The 24,724-nt window shown below is 37.4% G+C and overlaps 5 protein-coding genes across 7 annotated transcripts; 2 read left to right on the top strand and 3 right to left on the bottom strand.

Moving 5' to 3' along the window:
- The first annotated feature begins 373 nt into the window (after window positions 1-373).
- Window positions 374-2,188, top strand: LOC135087715 (2-oxoglutarate and iron-dependent oxygenase JMJD4 homolog). The gene is made up of 2 exons (XM_063982482.1): window positions 374-1,070; window positions 1,384-2,188. The coding sequence occupies exons 1-2, from the start codon at window positions 559-561 to the stop codon at window positions 2,051-2,053; spliced, it is 1,182 nt and encodes a 393-aa protein (XP_063838552.1). The 5' UTR covers window positions 374-558; the 3' UTR covers window positions 2,054-2,188.
- LOC135087716 (alpha-methylacyl-CoA racemase) lies at window positions 1,893-4,649 on the bottom strand. Of its 2 annotated transcripts, none has more exons than XM_063982483.1 (3): window positions 4,493-4,649; window positions 3,811-3,932; window positions 1,893-3,223 (listed from the first exon to the last, which is right to left on the bottom strand). In XM_063982483.1, exons 2-3 carry the CDS (start codon window positions 3,916-3,918, stop codon window positions 2,201-2,203), a joined length of 1,131 nt encoding a protein of 376 aa, XP_063838553.1. In that variant the 5' UTR covers window positions 3,919-3,932; window positions 4,493-4,649; the 3' UTR covers window positions 1,893-2,200. The 2 variants fall into 2 exon arrangements, with proteins under 2 accessions (XP_063838553.1, XP_063838554.1); XM_063982484.1 differs by having other exon boundaries at window positions 3,811-3,926.
- A 2,477-nt stretch (window positions 4,650-7,126) lies between these two features.
- LOC135088261 (proline-rich protein 2-like) lies at window positions 7,127-12,202 on the top strand. The gene is made up of 2 exons (XM_063983137.1): window positions 7,127-7,627; window positions 10,756-12,202. The coding sequence occupies exons 1-2, from the start codon at window positions 7,406-7,408 to the stop codon at window positions 11,869-11,871; spliced, it is 1,338 nt and encodes a 445-aa protein (XP_063839207.1). The 5' UTR covers window positions 7,127-7,405; the 3' UTR covers window positions 11,872-12,202.
- An 843-nt stretch (window positions 12,203-13,045) lies between these two features.
- Window positions 13,046-19,339, bottom strand: LOC135087714 (large ribosomal subunit protein uL3m). The gene is made up of 6 exons (XM_063982481.1): window positions 19,116-19,339; window positions 18,713-18,797; window positions 18,226-18,453; window positions 17,737-18,032; window positions 17,083-17,247; window positions 13,046-13,372 (listed from the first exon to the last, which is right to left on the bottom strand). Exons 1-6 carry the CDS (start codon window positions 19,163-19,165, stop codon window positions 13,120-13,122), a joined length of 1,077 nt encoding a protein of 358 aa, XP_063838551.1. The 5' UTR covers window positions 19,166-19,339; the 3' UTR covers window positions 13,046-13,119.
- A 336-nt stretch (window positions 19,340-19,675) lies between these two features.
- Window positions 19,676-24,724, bottom strand: LOC135087713 (uncharacterized). Of its 2 annotated transcripts, XM_063982480.1 has the most exons (7): window positions 24,280-24,724; window positions 23,985-24,098; window positions 23,506-23,750; window positions 23,231-23,284; window positions 22,669-22,821; window positions 22,111-22,197; window positions 19,676-21,997 (listed from the first exon to the last, which is right to left on the bottom strand). In XM_063982480.1, the coding sequence occupies exons 2-7, from the start codon at window positions 24,083-24,085 to the stop codon at window positions 21,699-21,701; spliced, it is 939 nt and encodes a 312-aa protein (XP_063838550.1). In that variant the 5' UTR covers window positions 24,086-24,098; window positions 24,280-24,724; the 3' UTR covers window positions 19,676-21,698. The 2 variants fall into 2 exon arrangements, with proteins under 2 accessions (XP_063838550.1, XP_063838549.1); XM_063982479.1 differs by having other exon boundaries at window positions 23,985-24,724.

Below are 24,724 nucleotides of genomic sequence, written 5' to 3'. Positions count from 1 at the left end.
ACCACTTTTCGACTGGTTTGCGATTATAATGGCACTTTGTCTAGACCCACTGAGCCCCGATTACGGTATTTTTTAACGTCAACAATCCAGACACGCTTCTCGATTCTGCGATACGATTGGTCGTTCAACAGCGTACGTCAGCTGTTTTGACCAATCGTATTGCAGAATCAGAAACGCGTCTGGATTGTAGACGTTAAAAGTTACCGTAATCGGGGCTCTGCGCTTGCGGGTTGCGGCTCGCCATCAATGAGCTTCCACCCGGCTCGTCGTCTACGAACCCTTTCCGAGTTTACGTGTTGATAAGTTCGTACATTTGTTATAATATCTTTGGTGTTCCAAAAAAAAACTCTTTACTCTATGTTTTCGCTGTCAACCAACTGTCATAACTGTCATTTACTGCAACCCGATTTTTCTTGTTATTTACGAATTTTCCGAGATTTTCCGGCTGTATCTACCTATATTCTGAAAATTTTACTGAGTTTGATAAAGGTTTCCTTTATTCAGGTACTAATCTTATATAGTTTAAAATAAATTGTGGTTATATTGTTTTTTAAAATTATGTCAGAGATCGAAATAGATGATTTTAATATTAGTGCTCTGCCTGAATGTTATGACTATAATTTGAAAACTATAGAAGTTGTAGGAGCTAGTGAACTATCCTACAACCAGTTCTTCAACAAATTTATGACCAAAAACATTCCTTGCATCATTAAGAACATCGGTCACGATTGGATATGTACACGAAAATGGAAAAAAGACGCTCACATAGATCATGATTATTTTATTAAAACCTATGGAGACTTAAAAGCCCCTGTAGCAGACTTTAGTGATATTATGTTTGACTCGCACTCTAAAACAGACATGAAGGTGTGCGACTATATGAATTATTTGAAAAGTCGCACTAAAGAAAAACTTCTGTATTTAAAAGACTGGCACTTACGAAAACTACGACCTGATGATAACTTTTATGAAGTGCCAATTTTCTTTGCCCCTGACTGGCTCAATGAACATGCTCAAGACTGTGAAGAGGATGACTACATGTTTGTGTATATTGGACCTACGGGTACATGGTAGGTATATTACTTACTACTAGAAATTCATGTCTTACCAGTGCCTAGCCATATAATTTTAATAATATGTATTTATACTTGTGCATTATTCTGTATTCTAGCTCCCATATCTGTTTGGGAGCTAGAATAGGTTCACCTAATATTTAATTTTATTATAATAATATGGAAAGCATTGGGGGAGGCCTATGTTCAGCAGAGGACGTCCTATGGCTGAAATGATGATGATGATGATAATATTATAATTTCTGCTGAGATTATGAAATGTGTTTATCCTGAGATAAAATAAGTTGCTAAATATTTTAATTATTTGCAGGACACCCTTACATGCTGATGTGTACCGTTCCTTCAGCTGGTCCATTAACATAATAGGAAGAAAGAAGTGGATATTATTCCCACCTGGAGAAGAAACAAAACTAAAGGATAAATTTGGTAGATTGCCCATGCAATTCAATGAAAAAACACACCCAGGTGTTAAATATTTTGAAGTTACCCAAGATGAAGGTGATGCAATATTTGTTCCATCCTGTTGGTATCATGAAGTTCATAATCTATTAGATACTGTATCAATTAATCATAACTGGATTAATTGTTGTAATGTTGGACATGTATGGGAAGCATTACAAAATGTTCTAATAACTGTAGAGCTTGAATTAGCAGACATCAGGCATGAGGAAGATTTTCTTTCAAGCTGTCAAAATTTGTTGAAAGCAGATTTTGGGATGGACTTCACAATGTTTACCAAACTTTTATGTCATATGGGCAAAAAAAGATTAGATCAACTAAAATCAGGAGAAAGCATAGGTTTTAATAATTACTCACTAGGACCAAACCAAATGAAACTTGATTTATTAATTATTGCTGACACAATGGATAAAATATGTTACCATCCCCTTGTCATTAATGAAGGCATTATGCAAAATGAACTAGAAAATGAATTAATAACAACCAAAAACTCTATTTCCCAATATTTAAGTACTACTTAACATATTAAACTAACTTCTATTTATTTATAAAATAAAATTAAGGTATACCTACTAAGTAGGTATTATTTATGTATGTATGTAGGTATACATAGTTATATGTATGTGTAACTAAACTTAAAAATAATGATCTCTTAATGTAGTTTCTATTTATAGTTTAGACTTTTCATGTGCATAAACATAACCCTTGTTTAAAAAATCCTGTATTATTTTGTCACTGTATCCAAGCTCTTTCAAAATTTGTACAGTATGTTGCCCCTGAGGTGGTAGGGGCTCTTTGCCGACCGAAACACCCGGTGTTCTACTTAGGGTAGGAGATGGTTCAGGCAGTATTTTGTTTTCACTGTCTCTAAAGAATGTGTTTTTATTTTTATGGTATTCATGGTCATCAATAGAATCAATTGCTAAGACGGGAGTTACACAAGCATCCAAATTTTCAAATATTTTGCACCACTCTTCTTGAGTTTTTGATTTGAAAATCTCTTCGAATTTTTTTCTGCATTCCTCAACATCTGCCTGTGGATATTTATCTGCAGATAGTTGGAGTCCTTCTAATAAATTCGCATAAAATTGTGGTTCTAGCGCGCCGACAGCCATAAATTTTCCGTCCTTTGTTTTGTACGTGGAGTAAAACGGGAATCCGCCATCTAATAGATTGGTACCTGGGTCACCTTGAAGTAGTCTATCGCGTGCCTTAAATAACCATGTAGATAAATAAGCTAATCCTTCAGTCATTCCACAGTCGATAACTTGTCCTTTTCCAGATTTAGTTCTTTCAAAGAGAGCTAAGATAATGCCAAGAGTGCATGTTAAGCTTCCTCCCGCGAAATCAGCTAGTAAATTGATAGGGGGCATAGGTGGTTGTCCATTTCTGCCTAGTAAAGAGAGAATACCTGACATAGCAACATAGTTTATATCATGCCCTGCTTTGTCTTTGTAGGGCCCTGTTTGGCCGTATCCGGTTAATCTGGCGTAAATCAATCGAGGATTCTTTTTCATAAGTGACTCAGGACCCAGTCCTAACTTTTCTAATACTCCAGGCCTAAAAGTATCTATTAAAACATCTGATGAAGCACAAAGTTTATTTACGATATCCAAGCCTTGTTTGCATTTTAAGTCTACAGAAATGACTTTCTTCCCATTCGAGAGTACATCGAAGGGTGCAGGCCCAATCTGTAATGAGAAACATATAAAATTAAAAATATTACGTTATTTACGTGTTCGCTTAATTAATGCTTGGAGAAGTTGTAATTACTATGTAAACGCAATTCTTGAACTTTCAAGAATTTATGTTTTATTTACGTAATCAATTTATTTTAATTAATCGGCCCGGTCGGCGTCTGGGTCTTAGATTAATATAATAATATTATTAATCTAGGGTTTGGGTGTATGTCGGGCTTGCTCATAAAATCTTTTAGTTGTTGTTTGTGGTAAACAAACAATACCTGGGCCCCGATTACGCTAAAAATTTTCATCTTCAACGTGCCCGGACGTCAGCTGTTTTGACAAATCCGTATCGCAGAATCGAAGAAATCGAAGAAGCGCGTCTGTATTGGAGACGTTAAAAATTAGTGTAATCGGGGCACTGTCACAGGATGTAGGGCCATGCCGTAGGTCGTGCGTGATCATTGAATAAATTATGTACCTACCTACCTCCCTTTACGTAACTAATTAGGTGCTGTATTATTACGAACTTTTTTCATAACTTAAAAGAATAAAAGTTAAAAGTTCATAATCACGGCACGGCACTAATTCCTTACCTTGTTAATGACTGTAACTGTGGCTCCAAAATCTGCTAAAAAAGTCCCACATAAAGGTCCTGGTGCCAGGCCCAAAAATTCTATGACCTTTAGACCTCGTAGAGCCATGTTGAAACCTGAAACTAATAATTAATAGATTACAACGATCGTCGTGACGTATTAGTGTTCGTGATCGTGACTAAACAACAAATTATTATGGGTCCGTCCTTTTCCACTTTTTCTAAGGTTAAAGCTTAGATTAATAAAACCATTAATCTAAGGGTTAAAGTCTATTATCATCATAATACCATTAAATATTTTTAATTATAATTTATTTGTCTGGAAAAGATTGCTTTACAGCGCTAAGACCGCCTAAATTGTACCTACTGTCTCCTCAGTTAATTTCTTTCTTGTTTTTTTGTGTGGTGTACAATGAAGTTAATATTATTATTATAATGCACAAATGTAAAAAAAATATTATAGCATTGTTGATTTCCTGTTTATAAATAATTATGCCAATAAAACGAACAGGTACCTAGGTAATTATATTTTTAAAAAGTTGATTTAAGTAGGTACTAAAGTTGAGTGTGTAGTTAGCTTAGCATTACCTACAGAGCACAAACTTTTATTATTAGTTACAAAGGGCGATGAAATGATTACACCTATTGATAACGATAAACTACTAAACTAAGTAGGTACTTACTGATGTCAAAAATAAATTCACAGTCTAATGATTTTATGCAGTTGAGTAAAGATTGTAACTATGACCTTTTGCTGTTAGTGGACTAATAGCGAGTTAGCGACTAGCAGTCCAGTCAACTAAAACCAACTAAAAAAAAAAACTCGACTTCGCTCTCCGACCGAACGAGGCGCGGGGGAGGGGAGCAATCACAGTTATGTGTGGGAGCAATCATCGTACTTTACTTTCTAATCTGTGTCAATCACCACAGATAAAAGAGTGTGCAATCCATAAGCGCGCTCTACACTCGCGCGCGATTCTTGCTGTGAATTCACGCCGCGATTCGCGCCGTGCACTTCGCGTTTATATGTGTCTCTCCACACTCGCGAAACCTCGCAGTCTCGTTCGCGGCCTCAATGGATGACGACGTGATTGTTGCTGCGGTGACGCTCTGTGCTATATCGTAATTACCTATGTATTTAAAATAAGACACAAATAAAAAATGTTTAATGGGTTTATACAGGGTGTTAGGTAAATGGGTATATGAGCCGACACTAGCCCATGTTAACATGGTCATATAAATGGTATGGTGAAGTCAGAAATTTGATGTCATCATTTATTTCTTTTTAATTTTCATACAAAATAAATTTTATTAAATCCGATTTGTATGAAAATTAAAATAATTAAAATGAAGATATCAATTTTCTGACTTCACCATACCATTTATATGACTATGTTAACATGGGCTAGTGTCGGCTCATATACCCATTTACCTAACACCCTGTATATTTCACTTGAGCTTGCCCCACTATGAGTGGAATCCTTAACTTTCTTTCTATAGGTTCTATAACTGGACATAAGTGAGTCCTTTTTTTTTTTAAATTCACCCACAGGAATATTTAAAATGTCACTTGTCCGCGTCCAGGCATAGTGGGTCTTATTTTTATTTTTATGGTCCTTTTTTTTATGGTTTGGACTGCCAAAGTAGGTATTAGTTCGGATTGAAAACACTCGATAAATTTCAACTCAAGTTCATTATTCCATGCCTAGTACTCATTTAAAAAAAAAGAACGTTAGTAAGTACGCAATAATGCACAACCACTTGCGACGGCGTCTTCTCAGCTATTGCGAAAAACTGCGAGTGTAGTTGCGTTCGCGATCGCGCGCCGTGAACCAAGCGCGAACCTTTGTCGCGGGACAAAAAACCGACAACGAACGGGGAACGGCGCGAAGCGTGAACGTGAACGCGCGAAAGTCCGCGAAACCATCTACACACGCGTTTCGCGGCTTTCGCGGCCTTTCGCGCCGCGAGTGTAGAGCGCGCTATAAAGTTAATATTCCTTCCGAAGGAATATTAACTTTATGGTGCAATCACGCCGTGTAGCTGAGGCGCGACACACGTCCGTTTACGTAAACGTGCTGTTCACTCGCAAAACTCAGCAAAAAAAATGTTCGTGATGGGTTTGACTTGCGTGTGAGATAAAGCAGCTTTCTGTCAGCTTTTACTCAAACGTGCAGTTGCTCTCCGTTTACGTTACTGATACGGATTTGTCACAACAGCTGAGTTTCATTTGTCGTCTAGTTGCGTTGCAGTTGAACATTTTTAGCGCAATCGGGGTCAAGTGGTTTTGATAAAGTAGCCCACCAGACACATTAAAAGGGGGGCGCCACCATCGTTCAATTTAAAAATTCTTAAGTGGCAAAACTCGGAACCAGCTACTGACGGAGGCGCCCCCTGTCAGTGTCACAGGTGGCCCAGGTGGGACATTCGGTGTAGTTCATCTTTATTTACAATATCTTTGGTAGATATGACCATGAAGCTAAAGATAAAAATGGAGGGCAGAGTTGGAACAAAAACTTGAGTCAAATACCTACTTATATCTATCTCGCTCTCTGCGGCCCTACCTCTCTTTTTAGTGTGAACTGTAGTATTGCTATCTTCTGATTTAAATCTCCTTGTAAATTCTTCGAAATAGCCAATTCACTAACCAAATCAGAAGTTAAACAAATAAATAATTAATATTTGAAACTAAGATTTCCTAGTTAAATAAAAAATCACAAAATTGTCGGCCATTTAGGCTTAATGTGTTGGCGAATCAGGGAATTACAATCCCAATTCCTGGGTAATCGGTACCATGTGGCAACATCGGCCCAATCCGGCCCATCATGGCGGTTGTTTACTATTTTGTTTATTAAGCAGTTAATTTCGTTTGAGATTGTTTACAGGAAATAATCAGTGTTTTATCCATGTTTTATCACAAGAATTGGTGCAAAATTTTGTAGTGCGTGGTTGCGGTAGTACGTGGTGTCCTGGAAGTGACATAAGATTCCACGCGTAAGTGTTTATTTCGTGATTTCCGACATTGGATCATTGTAAACATTTTTCACATTTTTTACAGTAATTTCTTCCTAAAACGTTTTACCAGTAATTACACTTATCATTTTTAATGATACCTATGTCAAGAAATAAAGATTTTACATTGGTTTCATTGAATTTGAGCAATTTTATATTTTTTGTTTATTTAGAAAGAGCGAGTCTGCCCACAGAGAGCGAGATAGTGATACTTAGTTTGTGCTTCAAGTAGGTATTCGGAGTGTGGCCTCCATTTTTATCTGTAGCTTCATGGATATGACAAAATGTCACACGTTTGGAGCACCTACTCTTTAATTTGTGGTCTTAGCTTGGTGTGAAAGAAATTGTGAAATTCTCGATCTATTTCAGTGAAATGTGAATTCGCTTCACATTATAGCTCTCAAATCTTTGATTCGACTTTTTATTATTTGGAAATAATGGCATTTTTGCAGTAGTATTCTAAACGTATACAATATATTATAAGTATTTCCCTTGGAATATATTTTCTTTGTCCGGCTATTTAGCTGGGTCTTGACTTGATGTGTCTTTGAAACTAGTGGTATATTCATACTTAATCATTTAAAATGTCCGTGGCATTTGCACCTCGAGGGAACCGACCTCCATTAAGTCCAGCTCAAATTCAGAAAATGCTTGATGAAAATGCTCACCTCATTCAAACTATACAAGATTACCAAGCCAAAGGACAACTAATGGAATGCCATCAGTATCAACAAGTGCTCCATAGAAACCTAGTGTATTTAGCGTCAATTGCAGATGCCAATCAAAATATACAGGCCCTTCTACCGGTGAGTTCTTTGTAATTACAATATACAGAGTATATTCTTTACAAATACATAAAAACCTTATGAATATACTTTAAATAAATTAAGTCTGAGAAACAGAGGGCCTTAACCTTTAACCAGTGACATGACTATTTTATAACACTATAAGGGACATGACGTCTCACAGGCTACTACTTCGAAATCAAAAAATTGACAAAATTGCATGTGGATTACTTTAAAATTGTATTTGTATTTAACTATTGGTATGTCAATAAAACAAATGTAGGGTCATTTCGCCTGTTCGCGTCCATCGCCCAATTCGCGTCCATTTTGCCGATCTCCTTTTAAAAATCCTCGAAAACAAGTAAACTAACACACCAATCAAACGAAAAGTCATTACCGCTAATACGTCAATGTATAAGAGGCATGCACACATAGACAAAAGTCCTGTGCGTCCAACCATTCCTGTTTAGAAAAATAGTTAGTCTCGGCTGTTCAACAAGGAAGCTCACACGCGCTGCATGTTTAGATAAAAAATAGTGTGCAGCGGCGTGTTTGATGGTAAGTTTTATATTGTTTTATGTGAATTTTAGGATAGATAGCTATTTCTACAGTTTAATGATGAAAAAAGGTATAATGTTTATTATGAATTTGGTAATGTTTTTTATATTTAACTAATAAAATAAGGTGGACGCGAATTACTACATCGATTTTACAAAACTTCCACTTTGCGTCCACAATGGACGCAAACTATACTTATCCTCTATAATAATAAACCAAATTGCGTCCACTGTTTTCATTAAATACTTGCTTATAAAAAAAAATTAAAACATACTGTTTAATATTAATGTGTATAGGTAAGGTCATTTTAAGAATACAAGTTCGCCCATCTGACCCTAAGTGAGCTACTTTTATTTTAATTGATATTTTTGTTTTTGTTTATTTTTTTCCAAAATTTGACCTAAAAACTGCCTAATTTTTTTTTCTCACGTGTTTTTAACCACTTTTGTTATTTGATATTAATATCGAATATGTCTTTAGTCAAATAAATTCAATTTCAATGATTGGATAGCTAGTTACGAGCCGTGAAAGTTTAACAAAGGTACAAACCACGATAAAAATTTCAACTTGGAATTCGATTTAAAAAAAATTAAAGGTGATAGTGGATTGCCAATGATCTTAAAAACATCTCTAGCTTCTCTTCTTTCCAATGATATGTCACGTCATGTAGTAATTAGATATTGAAATTCGTCAAAAATTCAAAGTTTAGGGAAGAAAATGGAACAATAATACAAAAGTAGTTGAATGGCTTCTTAACATTTCTAAATGTGAATTTCCAGTAAAAAGCAAGAATTGTTGGATACTGTTCAAAAAATAATTCGAGACGGAGAGTTTAAAAATAATTACAAAGATGATCGTCCAGGTCAAAAATTGTTTGAAAAATGTTTGGCCAGAAATAAATAATTTTTTACTTAAACCAATGTTGAGAAGATTTATTTTTATTTTTTAAAGTGAGTTTTAAATGATGATAATGTTGATTTTTAATAATTAAGTTTATTGTTAAATAAAGAAATTGTTCAAATACAATCTTACTTTATTAATTCTTAAAAATATCACCCCTATATTCCTTTTCTAAGCTGCTGGACGCTAAATGGTCCACGGGTGGACGCAATTTGGATTTTGTGGACGCAAACTGGGTATAACGCCTAATTCTGAAGTTTATCTATTTAAAAAGAAAACGCAAGATGTTTCTAATACAACTGAAAGTTAATCTTAAAATAGAATATATAATGAATACATTACACAAATTTGTCATAGAAATGAGTGCTGGGGCATTTTTATTATCGCCGTCAAACTTGCCAACTGCACTAAATGGACGCGAACAGGCGAAATGACCCTAAATGAATTCAATCATTTTTTTATAATTACATAGAAAAAAACTATAATTACCAATTAGTGGTAATTTTCAGCCTCAATTGATATGAGGTCCTTTTTTAGCATTTTAATAGACTTTATATAAATTCTATGTCAAATTTAATACTTTTTACTAAAAATCTAATAATACAGAAACCGAAAAAACATAAAAGCCACTTCTGAAAACTAAAAATAAAAATTCTGACACCCGCTCAATTTGGCATAAAATCAATGGCAATTTTTGCAGAAAAGGCGAGAACATTGCAAACATATGGGATTGTAACACCCCAACACAAGTGTACTGTGGCGGCGTAGCATGGCTTGGCACCCGGGGCGACCCCTTCCCCCCCTCCTCACCCCTCATAAGACCATAAGTTGGATGTTCATATTGCGGGGGGCTAAGGCACCCCAGAATGGTCTGGTGTCCCCCAGAATTTTCGGGTTACCGATTTGAAGCCAAAAGATTTTAGTACTAAGTCATGAGCATTATTATTATGATGAGATGATACCAATCGCATGCACCCCCTTATCATGACATATCAGATGCGCGACGTCCTTGTCATGCAGATGCACCTGTGGGCACTAATCTTCGCGACTGAGTTGTCACTCCGTTGTCACCCCCTGATGCTTGGCACCCTGGGCGGACCACCCCCCCCGCCCCCCCCTTACGCCGCCACTGTCCGCTGTGTACACTGTCATTTTGTGTAGTTTAGGCAGACAAATACTGCATGCCCTTTGCTTGGCTTGACTTGTTTCAGGATGGAACAGACGGTCCATCGTTTGAACCTTGACGAGGTTCAAAAGGTTCAAACGATTGACTGACCGTTCGTAATATTTTATTCTTTGATGAATTCGTGGGCTGGAGTTATCATTTCCTAGTCTTTTCTGCCATTTTGCACTTAAAATAAAAAGTAGAGTGTATAAGTTTTTGTATGACAACTAGGGACATGTAGCCTCACAGGCTACGATCGATTTTCTAATTCGTATAACTTACGTGCAAAACAACCGATAACACGTCTGCCTTCTTCTGTGGTGGTTTTAGCACTAAAACAAAAGCTACTAAGACGCTGGGTCGCTGCAAGCGAGGGGAAGTGGTCAATTCTAAGAATTTGAAAAACATGAGACGCCTGTCAGACTACGTGTCACTGGTTAAAGGTTAAGCTAACTGCTCCCACAAAAACTAATCTGGATGAACATATTAGGTATCTCAGGAATAAAAAAATATTGTTTTGTTTCAGCCTCCACATGCATTAGCATCTGGAAATGTTCCACAAGGACCACTCAATCCACCATCCACAGGATCAGATTCGTCACAGCAGCAGTATCGACCTCCTCCAGGAGTTTCAACAACCCCAACAAGACCAACTCAGAGTTATGGTCAAAGGCCATATTCTCAAAATCAGTATCAAGGTCAATATCAAGGACCAGGAGTTTATCCGCCACAAGCTGGATATGGGCCACCTGGTCAAGGATATGGCCCACCAAACCCTCCACAATCCCAAGGTTATCCTCCAAATTCAACTTATGGACCTCCAATTACTACTACTCCTAATAATTATCCACCTTCCACACATCCTGTGCCTGGTTCAGGTTATCCTCCTTCCACAGTCCAACAACCATATGCACCCCCTCCTGGGAACCCTGCCGCTGCCGGGTCTCCATATCCGGTTCGAGGAGCTTCTCAACCTGGTTACACAGGAAACTCTGCATATCCTCCTCCTCAATCTGGTGCCAACTATCCAAATGTCGGTGCTAGTACATACAACTCAACTGTATCTCAGCCGCAACCGTACCAATCACAACCGTTCCCCAACACAACACCCACTTCAGCTTACAACACCACAGCAACATCCCAGCCCAACCGCTCACCTCAACCTCCACCCAGTGGTTATACCGGTCAGAACCCTACAAGTTCTGGATACGGTTCACCATCAGCTCAGTCGCCCACCTACAATTCCAGTTCTCATTCCAGTGCCCCTCCGTCCACAGTAGCGTCGTCGGCGTCCGCTCCAGGCGGCCCTCCTGCACAACAGCAGTATCCTCCCCCTGGTCAGCCATCGCCGTACCCTCCGGCCACCCAGCCTCCATATTCCAATCCTTCATCTCAGCCTGGCAGCCCAGCTCCTTCTGTGTCAACAGCTCCACCTCCACAGTCTTCTTATCCACAGAATCCACAAAACTATCCTCCATCTGGAGGAGCATATCCTCCGCATGCTTACCAACAGGGCTACCCTCCAGCTCAGTACCCTCCCTCCCCCTACCCGTACGCGCGGGCGCCGGCCCCGGGCGCCCCGCCGCCTGGTGCCCCCCAACCATATCCTGGGTATGGGTTCCAGCCTCCAACACAACAGTAATTTTTAAGGAGTTATTATTAATTATAATAATAATGAATAAATATATTCAAGAAAACAGTTTTAGAAATAAGTTTTAAAATTAATAATAGTAGGTGTGTTAAGTAAGGTAAAAATAAAAAAGGCGCACAATTGCATGTAAGTTTTCATTTCATCTGAACCCACACAACCCTTAAAGTCTATACATTTATTAGAAATGTTTAAACATCAGACTGACAAAAATCATGATGATTATATTGTCTAGACATAAGTTTTTAAATAATCTAGAATAAGATAAATTATAAAATAAATTAAGTACATTTTAAACAATAAATGAAATTGAATTTGGTCATAATTTATTTTCGTCTTTATTTACCTTGGTCAGGGACATTGAAGTAATATTACTACGTAGTACATTATAACTCAATGGTCAGGGATAGGGAAATAAATTTTTAGATTGATCCTATGTCAGCGTCAAATAGTTCGTGACACCCAAAGTGACCAAAAAGATCGCAACACGTCTTTGTTAACTTATTGGCCACTTTGGGTGCCACTTGACGCTGACTGCCTACCTAGGACGGCACATAAAATACCTAAATCATGCTTTTATCTTTAGCGCAATTATTTGAATAATATCGGCCGTTTGGTGTAGTAGTTCGGAACGGACTACTGCCGAGAGGTCGCGGGTTTGATTCCTGGCCAGGCAGAAATTGAAATGATGAATTTTAATAATCCTGTGACGGGTCTGGGTGGTTACTATGTTTAAAGCAGTAGCGGCGTAAGGGGGGGGCGGTGGGGGCGGTCCGCCCCGGGTGCCAAGCATCAGGGGGTGACACAAGTCGCGCAGATTAGTACTCACTGGCATATTTGCATGGCAAATCTGCGATACGGGGGGGGGACGATTGTCTTTCAATCTTGGAATCGGTAGGTAACCCCAAAATCCTGGGGGGTACCAAGGGGTGCCTTAGGACTTGTGACGGAGGGGGGGGGGGGGGGTGATCGCCCCGGGTGCCAGCCCATGCTACGCCGCCACTGTTAATAAGTATGTTTATATTTGTTGTTTAGTACCCATAGTACAAGCTTTGCTTAGTTTGGGACTAGAAGCGTAGTTCTGTATTGCAGGCTTAATAAAATGGAATATGGCAAGGGCACGTTTTACCTGAGGGAAAGCGGCTTACGCCAATAATATACGCTTCAATTTGTACCACTTATTTATTTAACAAATGGAATCCTTACACAGTGTTTATTTCTGAGAGTACAACATTAATAAAATTAAGCTTCTTCGTAAGTTAGGGTAGGATTTTCAAACGGATGAATAGTGTCATCATAGTACTCAATTGGTAGATCATCAGCAGGTGGGTGTGTAGGAAAAGGCGGACTTGATTTTAATTTTCTTAACGGTAATATTGTGTCGTACAAATAACACAAGGCGCCTGTTTCGCCTGGAATGGCCACGCCTAAAGTCCATAAAACGTTATGTTTGGTGTTAATACGAAGAATTTTTACTCCTCGCAGCGTTCTCCATCTGGACATAAAAAAAAAAACAGTTTAGAAATACTTTCATTTTAAATTAATTCACTCCCTACTAAACTGTTAATTTAGGCAGACTTATCGCTAAGAAGCTATTTCTTGAAACCTAGGCGCAGACCACCGATTTTTGTCGGCCGATAGCTGAGCCCGCTTGCGGGTCTAAGTGCCTGTGATGCGGATTTCGGCACGCGTCACGTATGCTCGTATCTCAACATAAATTTAAATCGGTTGCTGTGTTGTGTGCTCGTTTATACTTACTGCGAGATCTCATCCACTGACTCGCAGTTTTCCAGGCATGCAAAGCGATTTGTCAACTCGAGCTGAAAGCTCTTGGGGCAGTGGATATGGGAATTGTAGGGTCGGAGCGTAGACTTCATCAGACGGGACCTTTCTAGCTTGACGTTAATATTTAGTATGCCTCTGACCATTCGGTGATCACTACCGGTTTTCACCCTGTTGATCACGGAGACATCACTAAATATTCGTCGCTTTGTGGTCATGATGAAGTCAATCTCATTTTTCGTAGAACCATCGGGACTCATCCATGTCCACTTCCTATGAGGCGGCTTCTGGAAGAAGGAGTTCATCGCAAAGAGGTCTTCCTTCTCCAGAAATTCGGCCAGCCTCTGCCCCCTGGGGTTCCGTTGCCCACATCCAAATTGCCCCACTCTCAGCTCATCATCACTTCGCATGCCCAGCTTCGCGTTGAAACTGCGAGTCAGTGGATGAGATCAATAACGGGTTCGTAGAAACTGTCCAGGCGGCTGGGCTTAAATTCTTTAGACCTCGTCGTAAAGACAAGCCGCAAAAGCTCACCGACCACACCCTCAACCTCATGGCAGAACGACGTGCAATGACGCTGCAGTCCTCCGTTGACGCTACGGCATATAGGCAGCTCAATAGACAGATAAGGAAGTCCTTGCGACATGATATTCGCAACTTTAATACTAACAGTATTAAAGAGGCGATAGAGCGGAACCAAGGCTCCAAAGTGTTCGCAAGAGACAACTCTATTGGGCAAAGCCAGCTGACGTAGCTAACGACGGCGGACGGTAGTGTAACGTCAACAAAAGCCGAGGTTCTGGGTGAGATCGAGAGGTTTTATGGACAGCTATATACCTCGGTCACCAAACCCGTTGATAGCTCAACTTCAGATCCAAGAGCTAAGCTAACTCGACACTATACCGAAGATATCCCGGACATCAGCCTATACGAGATTAGGATGGCTCTCAAACAGCTAAAGAACAACAAGGCACCGGGTGATGACGGAATAACATCGGAGCTTCTGAATGCGGGTGGAACACCGATACTGAAAGTCCTTCAGAGACTCTTTAACTCCGTCCTACTCCAGGGAACTACGCCAGAGGCATGGAACAGAAGCGTGGTGGTGCTCTTCTTCAAGAAAGGTGATAAGACCTTGCTGAAGAATTACAGACCCATCTCGCTTCTGAGTCATGTCTACAAACTGTTTTCGAGAGTCATCACGAACCGTCTCGCGCGTAGGTTCGATGACTTCCAGCCTCCCGAACAAGCCGGATTCCGAAAAGGTTATAGTACCATAGACCACATCCATACGCTGCGGCAGGTTATACAGAAGACTGAGGAGTATAACTTGCCACTATGCTTGGCGTTCGTGGACTATGAGAAGGCCTTCGATTCGATTGAGACTTGGGCAGTGCTACAATCTCTCCAGCGGTGCCGTATTGACTATCGGTATATCGAGGTGCTGAAGTGCTTGTACAAAAACGCCACCATGTCGGTCCGAGTACAGGAGCAGAGCACGAGGGCGATTCCACTGCAGCGAGGCGTTAGGCAGGGAGATGTTATATCTCCGAAACTGTTCACCGCTGCATTGGAAGACGCTTTCAAACTCCTGGAATGGAAAGGATTCGGCATAAACATTAATGGCGAGTACATCACTCACCTTCGGTTTGCCGACGATATTGTGGTCATGGCAGAATCGTTGGAAGATCTTGGCACAATGCTCGAAGACCTTAATCGAGTTTCCCAACAGGTAGGCCTGAGGATGAACATGGACAAAACGAAGCTTATGTCGAATGTCCATGTTATGCCCTACCCAGTTTCAGTTGGGAGCTCAATTCTCGAGATTGTCGACAAGTATGTCTACCTCGGACAAACGATTCAGCTAGGTAGGTCCAATTTCGAGAAGGAGGTCAATCGTCGAATCCAACTCGGCTGGGCAGCGTTCGGGAAACTACGCAACATCTTTTCGTCCAAATTACCTCAATGCCTGAAGACTAGAGTGTATAACCAATGTGTGTTACCAGTGATAACTTATGGCTCGGAAACGTGGCCTCTCACTATAGGCCTTATACAGAAGCTCAAAGCTGCACAGCGTGCTATGGAGAGGGCTATGCTTGGTGTTTCTTTGCGAGATCGAATCAGAAATGAGGAGATCCGTAAACGAACCAAAGTCGCTGACATAGCCCGACGGATTAGCAAGCTGAAGTGGCAATGGGCAGGGCACATAGTACGCAGAACTGACGGCCGATGGGGCAGAAAGGTTCTGGAATGGAGGCCGCGTACCGGAAAACGCAGCGTGGGACGTCCACCTACAAGGTGGACCGACGACATCGTAAAGGTAGCAGGGAAGCAATGGACGCAGGCCGCTACCAATCGATCAACATGGAAAGCATTGGGGGAGGCCTATGTTCAGCAGTGGACGTCCTATGGCTGAAATGATGATGATGATGATGATTATACTTACTGACGTAAGTAGGATAGAAGAATAGGAACCGGTTATTATATGTATAAAAATTAATATCCATGAATTCGCTCGAAAGTTCGAAACGTTTCGTGGGAGGCAAAATTATTTTTCTTGTTTATAATTTTGATGTACATGTCACCGGAAAATAACAAGACTCGTAAGTTGATCAATTTTCTAGGAAGTTGATCAACTCTCGGAAAATAACAAACGGCAGTTGAAATGTACTATTTAACGCATCGAATTTTAGCTAATTGGTCAACTTACGGTACCTAGCCGTAATTTAATAATTAACTAATATTGCTACAAGTAAAATCATCCACAAATGGACCAATCGTTGCCCAGTGTACTATTTGACGGTACACAATTATCCGTCACTTAATACACTTTTCTCTGATTGGTCGACAGACACTTAGATTATGTTGTTTTAATATTTACATTTTAGAGATAGGGATATTAAAGTTCGTCTATGCTATATAGTTAAATAAATGAAAAATGTTTAAAAAATATATTGGAGCTCAAAGTTTTATTATTGTAAGTTATATTAATAATAAGTAAGTTTGTTTATTTCTACCACTACAGACTCCATTTCACTCATCATAAATAAAATGACGCGTTATAATGAGAATTATTACCACACAAAACAACAATTGCTAATTTTACTACTGTAAATAAAGAAAATAGATAGATTTGTTTACGTTTAAACCGGTAATGGCGGCGGCTGGGTGGCGGGGAGCGGTATAAAAGCACGTGAGTCTTTTAACCAATCAACGTGCGCCTTGCCTTTGTCGGATGATTTAACGACAAGACGCCGTAAATTAATCAACTTACTAAAATACATACGTTAAATAGTACATTTCAAATGCCGTTTATTATTTTCCGAGAGTTGATCAACTACCTAGAAAATTGATCAACTTACGATTCTTGTTATTTTCCGGTGACATACACACAAGTCGTTAGCCTAGTGATAAAATACACACCTGTTTCCCATGTGACCAGGCATCTTTGTCCCTGGCCAGACACGCGCTTTTTCACCACCAGCACCAATATTTCCTGGTCGTCTGTGCGTTTTTGTTACTCCATGAGATGCTGGCATACCTTTGAAACCCCAACGCTTTATGACACCTTGGAATCCTCTGTCCATACTAAAATAAATGTCAAGAATTTAATATCTAAGGTATGTATTCTCATCCCTTCCAATTCCAATAGCTTCAACTTTTATTAGCTTTATGTAATTGGAACCAAAGACTTCTATGAACCACTAAACAGGCTGTATTGAATTTAGTCTATCGTGATTGAGAGAAGCAGGTGTGCTATGATCGGTTTTAATTAAATACCGATGAAACGGTTTCACTTGATATGTGCGTAGCATATGTTTATACATATAATATATTTGAATTTTTTTTAGTTGACTGGCGCTTTCCTGCGCTTTCAACAAATTGCGCCTCGAACTCTTCAGACCCGTTCTTGAAAACAGCGGGTATCTAGATCGCGCGGTGTCCCGTGTCATGGTGATTGTTTATATTAACGACCGAAATGTTTGAAAAACGGCAACGCGCGGGCTGTCACCGCTTGATTGAGTGCACCACTCTGCCCACTGCCGCGCCACTGTTTTCGAACATAACATAACTTACGTTTTAGCGCGTATGTCCAAGTAATCGCCTGCCCGAAAGTGCGTGGCAAATAGTGGTGTACCAGTAGGCAATGCAGACTCAGGGGACACCATAAATCTACATAAATGTTTCTTAGGAAGCATTCCAACACTGTCAAATAGGCCACAATAGTCTTTTGTGACAGTGCTAGGATCTATAGTTTCAGATCCCACAAGTAAACAACCCAATCTTCTTTTTTCCCGCCAAATAACTTTATTAGTTTTCATTGGATTAAACTCTTCAGGTGGTATATATTTTATGACATGGTTGTCAACAACCTGGAAAAGATACATAAACACCAAATGATTATAGCTACAATATACTAAAATGTAAAATGGTTTTAAAATGATATGATGCACTTTTACTTTGACCAGCTTATTCTTTAACCATCATCAGTTTGTGTTATAAAAATTACACTATCTATTTAGTAAGAAAATAGTAATGTTGTGCTAAGTACACACTGAAATCTACCTGCAAAAGTGTAGTAAGCATTTTTTTCCCATCCTTATCCCATATAGGATAGTTTCCAATTTTCCGTGCAATGACACCAACTCTCCTAGTGGTTGGTGCCCACTTTTGACTACTTTGGTCAGCAATGTTTGCTAGCGGTGATTCTAACTCTGCTTGAGCTCTCATTTTATCTTTCATTACTTCTTCTACAAACTGTTTATTCTCTTGTGTCAAGTAATCATTGGTCATCTGGAAATAAAAATAGGCAAATGTACAACCTGCAATACCAGTTTTATTTACTTATATTTTGTAATTAAGGTAGAAAAAAAGCCTCCATGGACAATTTACAGTTTTGATAATGGTCATGAAATAAATTCATCTTTATAGCCATGAAAGTTAGGCATAATTTCTTTACAAGCTTTACTCAGAACAACAATATTAGTAGTAGAAAACTTTTCTTAGAAATAAAGGAGATAAACCAAATAATTCTCAATAGATTTTCACATACCACTCGTTCCTTGGGTGCATACCAATAAGGTGGCCGAAATCTAGGAGGAGCATTTACATATGATCGTGTCACAATGTGGTCGATTCTGAAATGTAAAATTGAATTTTGTTAACCAGCATATTTTTAACTGAGTTATTTGGGAAATAGGAAAACATTTTGTAAACGCTTTTTGATTGATTGTATCAAGAACATAACACAATTAATCTATAATATATAAAGCTCGATTTTTTCTCATATAAAGCTGCAATATTGGCCTAATAACATAAACAGTATAAGAATCACTTGTCACTTCTACCACATGTCCCCTATAAATGCAAATAAGAACCCAACAAATCCCTGACCCTAAATTATTTTTTATCAATACCACAATACTCGGTAATAATTTTCTTTAAGTAAACTTTACCTTAACTTGCTTAGACTGATACATATATTTTTTAGGTTATATGTAGCCATTATGTAGATGGGCTCACTAAATATTCTATTCCAACTATATATAAGACTTTCTCACATTAGATGAGACTTATTTGTTTATCAAATCGAACTGAAAGTAAACATATATAAATACTTTAAAATTCCTTCCTTTCTTCTCCCTGCAAAAATGCAAACAAAATTGACACACTTGACACTGCTGACCAAAGAGCATAAAAGAGTAAGAGACGGCACTCCATAGATATTTTTTGAGCTCACGCACACATATGCATTTTAGAGAACGACCCGCAAATCTTTACCAACCGCACAAACTACAGGCGGAGCTACCAACATAATGCCTTATTTTCTGACAGTATTAGTGACGTTCGTAATAACTTATCGATTATCGATACTTTGCTAGGGTTGTAATTGCATATCGATATCTAGTATAGGAACCTTCAATATTTTAATGATTACTATTTTTATTTTATACTATGTGTAAGTAAAACGAAGTTTTGTAACGTAAATTATTTATTTCGAAATAAAATAGGTATATTACAATAAGTATTGAACATGACATAGCAGTTGTAGGCATGAGGAATTATTGAAAATTATAACAAAGTACAGAAATGATAATTTTGTAAACTTTTATTTTCACAACTTTTTCTAAGAAAAAATAGGATTTTTATTTATTTCTTATCAGCTGATCGAACCTCAGCCTCAAGATTACTTTTCAATGCTTTGTTGCTGTGCTTTTTTACTTTTGTCAGCAAAATTGTTTTCACTTTTTATGAAGCTGTCATTAATGATTTTACAACTTTTTCTTAGAAAAAGGTAACTTAATATTTTAAACATCTTATCATAAATTTCTTTATTATGTTGTTGACATTTAAACCAACTAAAATTACAATTTGTACTCAACATTAAGAAAATGAATTTTCCAACATTTTCCATATATATCTGGTCGGCAATATGGTCATGATAAAATTGTTTAGCTTCATTTACGGTGGTACATAATTGAATTGTTGGATAAACGAGACTTTTTTTATCATGCCACCATTCGCGAAGAGATATATATGCATACAAATCATTGTCAACAGGAGTTTTCACGCTCAAACACTCTTCACAAATTAAACAAGAACTGTTCTGTAATAGTTTGGCAGCTAAATACCCGCTTACATATACTACTGGTTGGTTTTCAAGGCTACACAAATTTTCAATGGGCTGTTCTAAGTTTTCAGGGTCCGGGATAGACAACACAGGATAAAATTCAGTGTCTGTGGAATCTTGAACATTAATTTTTATTTCTGTTGTTTTTAAATTAGTTTTTAAAATGTCTTTATATTCCAGCATATGTTTATTGTTGTCTGCTTCACAATTAGCACTTCTGCTATGAGGCACTTTCAGCCCAGTAACCATGCTTGTTTTAAGCGCTGCAGTAAAGTGCGTGATAGTGGGATTTCTATTGGTTACACTGTGTTGCCTAATGATTCCAAATAAGTTTTCCAGAGTCTTGGTTAAACTGTCTAAGGTTCATATATTTAAACCCTTCATTCTTTAACTTTTCCCAAATATCGTTTAAGGATTTGATAGATATTTGATATCCCTTTACGCATTTAACATTTTTTAGTATCGTGTTTTCTGCTGTTATAAATTTTATGGTTTTTAACTTATCAGTATAAAAGGTCCAAGACTCAATGTGATTACTTGATGTGGAAACATTTTCCCGGATCCCTTTCTTTACGTCATTTAAAGATGATGGACCATTTGTACAATCAAATAGTTTATCTAACTGTTCAATCACAAATGCTGTATCATTGCAATCAGAAACTTCTTTCCATGCCATCATTTTTAAAATAGCTGCCACGGTATTACTCAGAGCATGCGCAGCATACTTCACCCTCATCTTAGTTTTGAATGTTGGATTTACAATGGTACTATTCAGTTTTTTAAAATTTAAAAAATTTCTGTTGTGTTCTTCTGCAACTACCAAATGCCTCCATTGTGCAATTTTTCCATCGAAAGACATATTTCCACTTTTAAAGAAATTGTTTCGTAATGATTTGAACAAGTGAGGGATGTCATAGATTATAAAAATTTTGTCATTATTTACAGAGAAAAAGTTGCTATCTATGCCTTGTCCACAGTTTCTTTTTAACATGTTAAGAGCTCCTATATTTGTAGATCCCTGATCACAAACTGTTGTTAGAACCATAAATCCGATTTCTTTTAATTTTTTGATGATGTCCGATATAATTTTTGCCAGTTTTGCTGTTGATATTGTGCCTTCCACAAAATAGTGCGCAATATATTGTTTGTATTTATGTTTAGCACCCTGTATCATAAACACTAACGCATGGTCTGCAATTTTCTTTTCTCGTCCCATGTTCTCGCCCTCTCCATAATCCACGTAGCCATCCACTTTATCAGCAATTTCGTTATAAATTATCCGTTTCTTTAACGCCATCTCGTCAAATATTAACGAGCAATATTTATTTTCCTTTGGCATACTTGATGCTTTTGCCTCTAACATATCAATTATATTTTTATTTATACCAGGCTCCATTGGTATATTTTTTTAAATCCTTTGGAGCGTTTTAGTGCTTGGTAGCGTAAACAGCTTTTGCATATAGCGGTATGCTTTAGGGGACCGTTTAAATATAGCCAAAGCATATATTTTGTTGGCTAAAGTCCACCTTTTTCCTTGTGACTTTTTTTTGTTATTCTGCACTACATCCTTTACTAACGATGTCAGCACTTCCGAATCTAACTTGTCTAAATTCACTCTTGACTTCGCTATATTCCTTATTGTTTTTTTTGCATTTTGTAACTGTCGCCAAAGCCTCTTCTCTTTAATTGTAAATGTTGATGAAGTGTCTGTAATAAAAACATTTCCATTAGTAAAAAAAACAACATTAAATTGAATTGAATATTGGTTAATTAATCAGCAATTTTACTTAGTTTTTTAAATTAGGTATGTTTTATCTTACCTTTCATTTCAATGTTTTTCTTAGGTCTTTTATAACTGTGGACTAATATTTCTGCCTGTGCATCTTGATGGCAAATGTTTTTATCATCTGAAATATTATAAATATGCAAATAAGTTTAAAATTTATTTTGTTGTTTTATGAAACATATTATTTCCAAATCAATCAATCATTATCAAGTTTTTAAAAAATGCAAAGACAGGATAATGATAGCTCTTCTCATAAAATATGAAGCGTGGGCCCACCTTCAATAACAATGACATAATATTAAATTAAAGGCATTTAGAGGTTTTAATGTTCTGCATTCTGGATGCGGTCTGCGGGTATGTCAAGACAATCTGTAAGTGGTCGTGATAAGGCAATCAGTCACGTGTGCTTTGCGTTCTTTGTTCGTATCCACACGGTCAAATCGCATTAATATAAAATGTACAGAAACCTAGAATGTTGTACATATAAGTTCATTTTGACCTGACTGCAGACTGCAGAACGCATCCAGGGTGGCATTCTTTAGTTTGAGGGAAGGCATATTTTAAAAGGTAAATAATTAGTTTGTACACTTACCATGAGTAATGGGTTTATAGGTCATATGTTCTGGTGCATTGGAAGTAGAAGGAAGAGGTTCAAAAGTTGTTTTCGCAGAAATACCAGAATCTGGTATATCCACAGCTCCCAAACATGTTGAATTTAGTTGTTTGGTTGTAGTTGTAAGGGGAACTGAAAGCAGATAATGAAATGTGAATTGGGTAATAAAATGTCATGTTCTTACCCAACTTTAGGGTACAATCAGTCTAGTACATGTCTTGCTCACATTAAAAATTACTAGCTTATAAATATTATTAAACTAGCTGACCTGGCTAATTAATGTAGATTGCCTAAAATTTTTCAAATTGGTCTGGTACTTTTTTTGAAGAATTTGTATTACACAAATTACTAAAGTCCCTCTAACTCAACACACATTCTAAGCTAAATTGTGTTACGAGTGGGTTTACTACAATATTCAAGCTGTGGGGTTGTAACCCGCACTTTAGGCTATCTTGGCTTCGAGTTACGGAGCCGATCAAATACAAACAAACAATTAAATATTTCCTTTTTATATTATTAGTATAATTTTAGATAAACATACCTCGTTCAACTGGATTTGACTTCTTTGGAATGCAATATGAATGATCATAAAGAACTGTAACAAAGTATAGATATAATTAATAATTGAAATTATATATTATTTATTGATAAGCATACAACACATGTTTGTGGTTACAAAGAAAGAACCTTGTTAAATTGCATTCGGTTGGTTTGTTTTGGAAACCAAAGAAAATTAATTAAGACATCTAAATAATTCAGAAAAATTGATAGATAGTAAATTAAATTTAAAAAAAATAATTGAAGTCATCATCATACCTGTCTTGAGGTTTTCTTTATTGGAGTCTTTTACATGAAGAGGAAACTCTGTCAAAACTTCATCTGGCAAGATGGGATTGCTCAATTCCAGTGTTGGAATAGCTGAGTTCTTCAGCCGAGTTCCTTTGGCATTGAAGGATTCAGGAGTGAAGTGCCCACCACAAACAAACTTCAGTTGGTGTAACTTTTCAATAGGTACATATGCTAAGTCTTCTATGCCAGCATTTTTAACCCACATTCGACAACTGAAATAAGAAATACCTATTAGAAAAGAAAAAGAATAACAAACTGAAATTTATTCATCAACTAATTTCTTTTAGTATTGTTATGCAATTCATTTACAGAGTACGAAACAAAATACTGAAATTAAAAATTGGTTATGGTTATTTACTGTATGATTAAAAATATTAATCCCAGCCTTTAAGTTTACACAATCAGTAAAATTATCTTGTAATAAATGAGTGTTATTAGAAACTTACCGGTCAGAATCCAGAGGAAACCTACTCAAAAGTAAGGGTGATCCACCACGACTTCGCCTCTTATTACAAATAACGCACTTCTTGTTGTTTCTACTCTCCATTATCAGTAAAAGCCTAAAATGAAATAGGTATTAATTAAACAAAAGCCTATAATTTCTCTCCAACCAGTGTCAATGCCCTGGTTCATGCATTTACCAGTTTTGAAAGTACATTTACATTTTCATCACATAGGGTTGTTTTTAATGAAAAATAGATTTGTAATAGATCTAATATTTCAAGTAAGTAGATAACATACCCATTAAACAGAAAAGTAAATAAGAGTTTAAACTTCTGTAGAAGTTGAAACACAGCTTATTTAAAAGAGTCTCTATCTCACAAAAAACATAACACTGAACAGCAAACTTTATCACGCCCGATACGGAGGAACTTAATCAACTCAACGTAAACGACAGAAAAGTTTATTTACAGTAATATTGCACCAAATCTGAGAAAATAACTTCACACGAATCAATTCGCCGGTTTAAAACTCAAACTCAATTGACAGACATTTTTTTTCATTTGTCAAACTAACAATACTACCAACATAAGGACACTAACAATTATTTTTAGTATGGTGGTATTGATCCGCGGGTTCCCCTGCTATAGTGAAATCAATCCAAAATGCACTTTATTATTTAAGGGATAAGGTTGTATATCAATTGCTACATATAGAGACTAGTTTTTGTATGAGAAGTGTCTAC

This window comes from Ostrinia nubilalis, chromosome 3, assembly GCF_963855985.1.
Source record: "Ostrinia nubilalis chromosome 3, ilOstNubi1.1, whole genome shotgun sequence".
Taxonomy (NCBI): domain Eukaryota; kingdom Metazoa; phylum Arthropoda; class Insecta; order Lepidoptera; family Crambidae; genus Ostrinia; species Ostrinia nubilalis.
The sequence above is the reverse complement of the archived record's forward strand: the minus strand, read 5'-3'. Positions and strand labels throughout refer to the sequence as shown.